Raw genomic sequence first — 10,892 nt, 5'->3', positions numbered from 1 at the left:
GTGTTTGCCCTTTGACAAGGATCCCACCCACCCCCCCCATCTCCCCACCCTTCGTCCCCTCCTCCCTCATCTGGTCTGCTTTTAATGTACAAACACATGTAAACATGGGTACGCCCCCCGCCTCCCCTCTGCAGCACAAACCTGCCCTATAGTTGTCATGTGGGTTTGTTGATTCGTTCATTCATTACGTGTGTTTAACCACACATGAATAACATGGGCTGAACATGCAATTAGAGCTTGAGTGGAATGATTATTGTCACATCAGTGCGTTGACGTCTTTGTGAATTAGCTGCTGCTGCTGCTGCTGAGAGCGTGACGAGCTTCTGTTCTGCAGTCAGACGTCCACAGCTTGTCAAGTGTTTGCAGATGAATCGAAGAAAAGAAACGAAAAAAAACACAAAGAAAAATGAGCTTTTTGTTGCAAAAGACGTCTTTGTCTTTGCTGGTGTAGCTCAGCTTGTTTTGGATTTTCTTGTATGTGGATCTTCTTGATATCTATAGCTGAGTCATTGAGTCTCATCTCCTGCATAAACTGTTCTTCTTGATGGTGGTGGTGGTGTGTATCTGAGGTTTACCCATCTGTATTTTGATATGTGATATGTAGGTGTGGTAACTCTACATTGGTTTTTATCCCAAGGTATCAGTGAAATATCAGGCTTGCCAATCATTGCCACTTTGTGAAGTTCTTCTGTCCCCATGTGACCAAAAACTTAAGTCATGCAGCCTTAAGGTGACACAGTATCAGCTAAATTGCCACATTGGCTTGGTGTGAGGCCATGGAAACCGACCGCTGACATATCATCACCTTTTAAAGTTAATATGTTGAACTTAATTCCACATCCAGCAGTTACTGATCAACATTATCATTAATCTGGAGTCGTGTTTTCACTCTCTTTTTGCTCTGTTTTTGTTCTCCACCAACTCCTGAGGGTAATATCTGGCTCTTTAAGCTGCTAAATGTTCACCAGCTAGTCATTTGGTGCTGAGCAGGTAGTGTACAGGCAGGTAGTGTAGGCTTTTTTAGAGCTTTTTCTTTAAAAAACGACACTATGAGAGCGCTGAGAGTGAACCAAAACCAGCCGGACAGCTAAACAATGAGCTGAAACTCAACTATAAAGCTCTGTAAAGCCGAGAGCAGCTGCAGAGTCACTGATAATTCTCTGTAGGTTACAAGACACAAGAAACACAATGACAGATCAGACTATGGAGGTATAAAAGTCCTGATTGTCGACACTTTAAAGAACACAAAGCTAAATGCCAAGCTCGTTTCCCGCTTTGAATAGAATAGAAGTTCACAGTAATAAGACTAAATGTGGTGAGAAGAAACAGATGTTGATGATTCTGTGGTCAGTTTATAAAGATCACATATTGATTTAACCGAGCTGCTTTAGCTTCTCTGTGGAGACTCTGCTGACAGTAATCAGCTGTTTGCAAGTGAAAAGTTAACTACGCTATTACACAGATGGCTTTTTTATTATAGACATTCTTATACCTAGTGATGGTCAGACCTCTTAAAACTAAATCACCTTGGCAACAATGCTGCACTTTTGCCACCAGGGGACAAACTGACACGCTGCAGCCAGCCGACTGAAGCCAGCCAGCCAGCTCTCCACGCTGTATTTCAGTATATAATACGGTTTGTTTTTTAAGCCACAGTGAGCATGCAGGATGACTCTGCTGTGTCTCAGAGCAGCGTATATATACTGCAGGCTGCTGTTTAACCCGCCTGGTGATTAGAGGGGTGGGATAGTGCATTTGGAAGGGGAAGAAAAGGGAGATTTGCTGCTGCAGGCGTCGGCAGCTGAGTTCACTCGTGCCGCGGACCGAAACTCGCCGTCGGCCTCGTCTCTGGCTGCTCCCACAGCTCGGCACGCCACAACACGTCAGCGTCAGCCAGAGCGGGGGGAGAGAGATCCCAGTCTCATGGTGACGTCAATCCTCAACTTCAAATAACAGTAGAGATTTGAAACATATCTGCATCCTGTGTCCCTGTTTGGGTGTTCATGCACCAATTAGCTGTAAAATGAGCCCTTTTTTCAATTTTCAAGCACATATCCTCCTAATTTAACCCTTTTAACCCTTTCATACTGTTCATATTCTGACTCATAAATAGCCTCTACACCATAAATTCCACATCAGTCAATAATAAATGTTTAATTCATCCTTTAATGAAGCTGTGAGAGAGTGAACAGAGTGTATTCTATCTATTTATAGGGGAAAAAAAGACTCACAATCACTATTTTATGGTCCAGGAGAACATTTTATAGAATATGAAGAATGTTTAAATGGTGTTTTTTTGTATTTTGTACATTTGTATATCAAAAAATGTGTATCAGCTGCACACAAGTTTTAAAAAAAGATGCGTTTTATTTACGTGTTTTGTATACTGTGGGTCACATTAGCAACAGTCTGGCTAAAATAAACGTGTATAGGATGTTTACGCAACTCTCAAATAGCTCAAATTTGACCCTGAGCAGTATGTAAGGGTTAAATGTGAGCTAGATTCTGTATTCCTGCTATCACATTTATTGCAATACACAGGGAGGTCATCTTGTAGGGATTTGTGTTTTTTCTGTTCTCTTCCAGTTTCCAGATTCAACATGTGCCTTTTGAATGAATCCTGAGTTTATGGACTATTTATATGATCTTATCTAAAAGTGATTTTAGTCTCTGATCATGGTTTTATTAGGTAACATATGATTTAAATATGATTATTAGACCAAAATGAGACCATTTTTAACCCTCCTGTTGTCCTCAGGTCAAGGAAGGAAGGAAGGAAGGAAGGAAGGAAAGGAGGATGGAGGAAAGGAAGGAGGGAAGGAAGGAAGGGAGGAAGGAAATGAGGAAGGAAAGAAGGAAGGAAGGAAGGAAGGAAGGAAGGAAGGAAGGAAGGAAGGAAGGAAGGAAGGAAGGAAGGAAAGGAGTAAGGACTGATGAGGAAAAGAGGAAGGAAGGAAGGAAGGAAGGAAGGAAGGAAGGAAGGAAGGAAAGGAGTAAGGCGGGAGAGAGAAAAGAGGAAGGAAGTAAGGAGAGATGGAAGGGTGGAAGGAAAGGAGGAAGGAAGGAGAGAAGGAAGGGTGGAAGGAAAGGAGGGAGCAAAGAAAAAGGAAAAGAGGGAGAGAACGAAGGAAAAATTAAAGAAAGAGGGAGGAAGGAAGGAAAGAAGGAACAGTCAAAAGAGATGGGGTCAATTTGACCCGGGAGGACAACAGGAGGGTTAACTCTGAATGATGCTGAAACTCTGATATATGCTTGTATTAGAATTAAATTACTGCAGCTCTCTTTTTTACTGGTTTACCTAAAAAGTCTTTAAGAATATTGCAGTTAATTAAATTGTGGATTGACTCTCTATGATATCACTTTCCACATCAGTGTAGGGAAACAGGAAGTAAAGAAAGCTAAAATGTGGCAGAGCAGAACCATTAAAAAAAGAAAGAAGGCATCATGTTGTTTTTATTTATTGCAGAGCGGCACTGTTGTTTACTGTTTGCTTTGTCAGCGGTGTGTAAAAGCTTCCCAGATGTCTGTTAGCTCGGCCTCCAGCGAGACATCAGGTAGACATCAGGTAGACAGCTGATCAGGATGAGTGACGAATACCAAAACAAGACCTTCATCAACAGCACAGGAGAGGGAAACATTAAGATAGAAAGATGCCTATAGGGGCTAGTTCTGATAAATGATTGTTTAACCCTCCTGTTGTCCTCGAGTCAAGGAAGGAAGGGAGGAAGAAGGAAGGAAGGAAAGGAGGGAGAAAGGAAGCAAGAGAGAAGGAGGGAGGAAGGAAGGAAGGAAATGAGGGAGGAAGGAGGGAAAGAAGGAGGGAGGGAGAAAGGAAGGAAGGAAAGAAGGAAGGTACGGGGGACGAAAGCAAGAGAGAAGGAGGGAGGAAGGAAAGAAAGGAAGGAAGGAAGGAAGGAAGGAAAGGACGGAGGAAATAAGGGACGAAAGAAGGAGGGAAGGAGGAAGGAAGGAAAGAAGGAAGGGAGGAAGGAAAGGACAGAGGAAAGGAAGGAGGAAGGAAGGAAAGGACAGAGGAAATAAGGGAGGAAAGAAGGAGGGAGGGAGGAAGGAAGAAAGGAAGGAAGGAAAGGAAGGAAGGAAGGAAGGAACAGTCAAAAAAGACGGGGTCAATTTGACCCGGGAGGACGACAGGAGGGTTAATCTGAGGATGTTTTTAAAAGCTGCGTTAAATAAGACTCTGGTTGATTTTCTTCCTCAGCAGGATTTATTTGTGCAGGTTTATATGAGCTGTTTTGTCAGGTGATGGTTTCATCCAGATTAGTGCTGACTTCAAATATGCCGAGTCAAGACAAGGCAAATTTATTAGTATCACATTTCAACAACAAGGCAATTCAACAATTCAAAGTACTTTACATAAAACATAAAATGCATCATGACAGGATATAAAAGCTACACATGGCTCAATAAAAAAGTCATTTAAATATGATTTAAAGTGTTTAATTGGATATAGACAGATAAAAACAGGAGAATAAAAAGTTACAGCACAGTGTGAGATATTAACTCTAAAATGATGATTTCATAAAAAGAAATTGCATTCAGAAAAAGTCTTCAGTCGTCTTATGGGAGGTTTTTTTTTCCAGATATGTGGAGTATTAAAACTTAACACTGCTTCTCCATGTCAGAACATTTCCATCAGAAAGGTGCATTAGGGTGAAAAGAGGACAGCTTTGGTAAAGTTTTGTGTAGTCTGAGTTCACATCTGTACTTTAATTTCTTTATGGCAAAAATCTAAATCACGATTAATTGAACTTTTAACCTCGATTACGATTAATGAACGATTTTCTCCTCCCTTTATGAACAATTATGTATTTTCACAGTTTCTTTAGTTTTGTATTTTACACTGCTGCCCTCACACATGAGGATCTTTAGGGAGGGAAAATAATGATGTTTTAAGGCAGGGGGGTCAAACATGAGGCCCGTGGGCCAGAACCGGCCCACTTTCCTTCCTTCTTTCCTTCCATTCATCTTTCCTTCCTCCCATCTGTCCTTTCTTTCTTTCTTCCTTCCTTCCTTCCTTCCTTCCTTCCATCTTTCCTTCCTCCCTTTCTTCCTTCCATCCGTCCTTTCTTTCTTTCTTTCTTTCTTTCTTTCTTTCTTTCTTTCTTTCTTTCTTTCTTTCTTTCTTTCTTTCTTTCTTTCTTTCTTTCTTTCTTTCTTTCTTTCTTTCTTTCCTTCCTGTCTTCTCTTCCTTCCATCTGTCTTTCACTCCTTCCATCTTCCCTTCCTCCCTTTCTTCCTTCCATCTTTCCATCCTCCCTTCCTTCCTTCCATCCGTCCTTTCTTTCTTTCCTTCCATCTGTCTTTCTCTCCTTCCATCTTTCCTTCCTCCCTTTCTTCCTTCCTTCCTTCCATCTTTTCCTCCTTTATGGAGTGAAAATAATGATGTTTTAAGTTGTGACGCTGTGGTTAATGTCTAGTTTAAAGATCATGGTTTGGGTTCAAATCATCACTGGAGACAAGTTTTCAAATCCCTTAAAGATATGCAACCTTTGCTGTCATGGCAACAGTGAACACCACGAATAATTGACATGAGCAAGATTAAGTCCATTACAGTTTCTAAATGTCGGTTTCCATTATTTTTCGATTAATTGCCCAGCGCTGGTATTAACCACAAATATAAAAGAACCATTGTTAGATTTTTGCTCCGGTCCATCAACACTTCACACTGACTTTTTATAAACATACAGTAGATCCAGAAAGTATTGAGACCCTTTTAATTTTTGCACACTTTATGTCGTAGATTAAATTTGTGCCCATCAATCAATAACCCATGATGACAAAGTGAAATCTGTCATTTACAAAAACATTCAGAGCTTACTCAGACCTTTGCTGTGACATTAATTATCCTTGATTGATTAGCTAATTTAATTGATTGGATAGTTTAGAAAGGCTGTAAAGGTTCACGCTGCATGTCAAGCTCAAAACATCACTTCCTTATCCTATTAAATCTACCTGCATTGGGAGCTGCAGTGAGCTGACTTTTTTCTTACTTTCACAGATGTTGTTAGCACCTGCTTTCCTCCTCCAGATGTGCACGTCTACCACAAACTTTTTAGGACAAAAATCTAAGCTAAGAAGTCCATGAAACTCTCTGTGATAAAACAGTGAGGAGGCATAGATCAGGACAAGCATATAAAACCTTTTCTAAAGCTTTGAGTGTTCCCAGGAGCAGAGTGAGCCTCAATAAGTTTGAAAACCTGCAAGAATCTTCCCTCAGAAACTTCTAAAAAACATGATTTCTCTTTCTCATTAAGGGTTTCTCTCTTAAATCTGTCACTAGCCCTCCTTGAACTAGTAGTTTGTCTGTTCTGGGCTCCCGTAGAAACATAGCGGTGCAACATAGCGGTAATATAGATATAAATGGATCATTTTCAGGTAGCAAAAACACAACAAATCATATTTTCAGGTGATTATACACCAATTAAAACATACTTCAGAATATTATATTACAACTAGATGCTGCTAAATTCTACACACTGCACCTTTAATATCTAAAAATGGTTTATGCATCTTCCCTAAATCAGCTCTGCACTGCTTAATATTAAAGATAAAGACTTGTGTGCTGTTTAGATGTCTTTGTGTTGTGCTGTAGTCTTTGGTGCGTGCTGTCCTCGCTGTGTATCAGCTCATCAAAAATCTCATTGTAGGATTCACTTTGGTGGTGCGTGCACTGCTTCTGCTTCTGCTCTCCCCCCCCCCCCCCTGTTATTTTTAGCTCATGCCTTTACTTTTTTTTTTTTTCATTCCCACTTCTATTGTTGCTCCAGTCTGATAAACCGTGCAGTGTTGCATTCTTTAGGGGGGAAACCGTAGCTGGAGCATTTAAGCATTAACCATTTAAAAGAAGAGACGTCTTATGTTACTTGTCCTGTAGTTTCCTCTTAGTGCTGTATGTGTTTGTGCTCCTTTTGTGCTTAACTGACAGTGTGCACAGCGGGGGTCTGTAAGCTGTTAGTATGTAATGCCACCAAGACAAATTCCCCCCATTTTCCTGCATGATGAAAGTGGTTCTGCGTCTGTAAAAGAGCACATTTACTTACTTTCCATGCCAATAGTCTGCTATTATTCTGTAACACATTAGGGAATGGTAGCGCTCTATAATGCACGCTGTATGTTGAATTATGCAACCTCCATAGGCTCTATAGGCAGTGTAAAAGAAGCACTTAGGATCTGTGCTTAAGTTAAAGGATTAATGGAAAGCTACTTCAAGTAAAAAGTCCTCCAGTCAGACTTCTGCTTTAGAAAATAGAAGTCAAAAGTTGAATTTATACATTATTAATAACATCGTTTGCACACAGCTGTAAAAGTCTTTACCTTTCAGACTTTTGTAACTTTTGTCTCTTTCCTTTCACTATTTATTTTCAGTCCACTGAGGCCTCGACTCATCTTTTCTCTTGTATATGTAGTATATTATGTATTCCATAGAGTATATTATATATATATATTTATATATGGAGTATATTTCATCTTTCAACCAGCTCCTTGTGACAGCCTTTTTTGCATGCTAATATCAAGATTTTGAAGAGATATATGAATAATGTCTTCTGGTATCAGACCCAGGTACAAAAGTTACAAACTTCATTCACATGGCCACAACAGAGCCATCACCATAGCAACTGAGAAAACTTGATTTTCTGAAGAAGACCATGAGATGTGGTTGAAACTTTGTGTCATCAAGTCTGAGATACAGTTTCTTTCTTTTTTTTTCTTTCTTTCCCAATGTTATTTTAATCTAATGTTTCAATGCAAAATAAGAATCATCAAACTAAAGAATATACCCTTCAGTGGAGTAAAAAACAAACCATAATTTTCATGTAAAATATAGAAGAATCATATAAAATCACCCGATATAAAAAGTCATGAAAAATATAAATACCTCAAAACAATCTTATAACATCATTGTCGCTCAAAATTGATGCATCAGATATCGTCTTTAATTTCCCACCAATTCATCTTCATTGTCAAAACCTGGCTCCTACATTACCCACAATGCAACTTGACCTAATTCACTGAACTCTACAGATTCAGGTGTGCTTTGCTGGTAAATGCTTTACTTTTTAGATACAGTACTGTCCAAAAGTCTTAGGCCACCTATAACTTGGTTGTTTTAACTAAATTTAATGAACATCCATATTTATTTTTCGGTCTCTTTATTAAGATATAAACAGAAAATACAGGAAATACAGGCAAAAGTCAATATTTAGTGAGACCTCCTTTGGCAATTTGCACATCCTGACTCATTGTCAACTTTACAACATGTGTATGTAATGCACAAACCTGGTGTAATTGACCTTTTTTGTCATTTCGACATGAAATAGTTGGACAAATACAAATGTTAGCAATGGCATTCATTTGGGTAATCAGGAAATCCAGGTTCCTGCTATTGCTCAAATGTAAGGGGAGGTCCCCCTTTTTTTTAATAGTGCATACACATTTCCTGTATTTACTGGTTGTATTCTAATAAAGAGACTGAGAAATAATTATATATGGTCATTATAGCATTGCTAAAACTACAAATCTATTTAGCACAGTACTGTATATGTGGTAGTTCCCCTTTAAGAAGTTAATTGACAGTCATCTCTTTGGCTTAGATGCGTTTTCCTTTCAACAGCCAACAATATGCTCTACAATATACAGTTACACAAGCCACTATTGCAGCATTTTTTCCTCCAGGATAGATATTCAAAAATCTCCATTTTGGCTGAGAACACGCAGGCTTCATTATCTCTGGTGATCCGCAGCCAACTTTGAGTATTATCGTATAGAAAATCACCCACAAAAGCAGCGGCTCTGACACTGAAGATGCACAGTTAGTTCCACAAAAGCCACTACAACAGATTTTCCTCGAGGGAAGTTAAATGATTGGGGGACTCAGTGCTGAGAATAAACTGGTTATTCTGTTTCATACTTCATCCTGTACGGGTCTTAGCTCATTGTTGTGTGTGTGTGTGTGTGTGTGTGTGGCTCCTTTCACACCATTGCACACAGAGGAGAGAACGGCTGAATCTGCGTCCATTTGAGCAGAGAGTGAAAGGCGGCGTGGTGGCCCGAGGGTTAAAAGCTATTACAAAAAGTCCACTTTTTTATTGGTAATGGTCCCTTCAAAGGGTCGGGTCGATGGTCTGTGGTGTGCCTCTGTTGCTGTGCTACTCTTTGCCCTTTCAAACATTTGATTTTATTTTTAGAGCAGTAGTAGTTTGCAGTCGTTCAGTCGTGGCTGAAGAGAGAATGACCACAAATGCACGAGTCTACATTATTTAGATGGACGTCCAAATGACACCATAAAGAACATTATAGCTTGTCTTTGAATTGCAAGAAAAGTCAAATCAAATCTGTTTATTGTACATTTTCTGCAAGGTTTAATAAAAGAATGTTTCTCTGGGATCAAAGTGCAAAGAGACGTAACTTTACATTAAAAACACAGATTTAAATAAAGGAGTAGATGAGAGGAGGAAACACAGCGCTGGCTCAAACAGTATGATAATATTTCATAATGCTTGCTGTGCATTTCACTGCATTCATAATGAACTCAATGTATAGAAGTCTTTTCAAAAGCAGCATGAAAAAGGTCATAAAGACAGAAAAAAGTTAAAGTTAAAAGAAGGAAACAAGAAATACAGAATCACTGATATTACAGCTCCATTAAATCACTCATGCAGCATTGTTGGAGTCACGACGGACAGTTTTAAATCAATTTAATGTTAAAATCAATGCAGCAGAACTATAGAAATCATCTTTAAAAGTGTTATTCTTTATGTCAAAGTCTGGTGCCTCGACTCGAGTCAATCAGCTGTACAGATTTGGGTGTTAACGCTGGTAGCGGCTAGTAGCGGCTCCCTCTGGATCATTACTCAACTTTTTTATATTTCCAATTTAACACTTTTAATCATGTTTAGATGTCTTTTTATTTTGCCATGTGTTGATGCATTTTATGTTTTACGTAAAGCAATTTGAATTACATGTTGCTGAAATCTACTGTACTAATGAATGTGCCTTGCTTTGCCTTACAACCCAACCATCCCCATGAAATCAAGGCATTAATACTGTAAAGTGTACAAAAGTGTTAAAAAGCACCATCTGCACTGAGTCATGCCAAAAAAATAAATAAATTCAAACTTTCCCACTTCAAAATGTTCCCACAGATGTTGCATTTCCCCATAAGCTTTCATGTTTATAAGACAAACATATGCTACGTTTTCAGTGATTTCTGTAATATTGATCCCTGCAGAATACATTTTGGTTTAGAGCTCATCGGAAAGCTGCAGAGCAGAAACCCTGCAGCTGGTCGAGTCGGATTCAAGGATGCTTTTAGTAGGTCGAGTGTTTGCCAAGAGAGGGGTTCATGCTGCGTTCACTTGCACGTCGGGTTTACTGTAAATATGAACGACCGACTGTTCCTTTCAGTGTTGTAGTGGCGCGTGGAAGCTGTGGGAATATTTGGTGTCTTGAAGCAGGAAACTGTGTCAACGATGGCGGCAAACACGGAGGCAGAGTCGCACTCCCAACTTTCACAAACACTTCAGTTCAATTCAACTCAAATGTGATAAATGTAACCTAAGCGTTGTATTATCGTCTGTTTTCTGCAGGATGGACCAAGTTTGCTCGGCTGACACGAGCGCTCACCAACAACCGCAACACGCTGCAGCAGCTCGCACCCATCGGCAAACATGAAGTCAGCCATAAGCAGTCCAGACTGGCCGAGGTAAGCACGTAAAATACACTCAGTACGCCTCATACTGTAGATTACTGCACAGCACACTTTTTAATATGGACTCAATACAAGGGAAAAGACTGATTTAGTCCTCAGTGGACATGAAAGGAAATGGACAAAAGTAACTTTTATTTTATTATTTGTTTTCATACTCATTTTT

General features: G+C 39.5%; 1 protein-coding gene across 1 annotated transcript in view; it reads left to right on the top strand.

Annotated features, from left to right (window-relative positions):
- kcnh5b (potassium voltage-gated channel, subfamily H (eag-related), member 5b) overlaps nucleotides 1–10,892 on the top strand; it is a 199,083-nt gene that overhangs the window by 25,976 nt on the left and 162,215 nt on the right. Inside the window, 1 exon segment of the mRNA XM_062440543.1 lies at nucleotides 10,608–10,723. Within this exon segment, the coding sequence (XP_062296527.1) occupies nucleotides 10,608–10,723 (116 nt within the window).

This window comes from Scomber scombrus, chromosome 19, assembly GCF_963691925.1.
Source record: "Scomber scombrus chromosome 19, fScoSco1.1, whole genome shotgun sequence".
NCBI classification, from domain to species: domain Eukaryota; kingdom Metazoa; phylum Chordata; class Actinopteri; order Scombriformes; family Scombridae; genus Scomber; species Scomber scombrus.
This window is presented reverse-complemented; position numbering and strand designations above follow the sequence as displayed.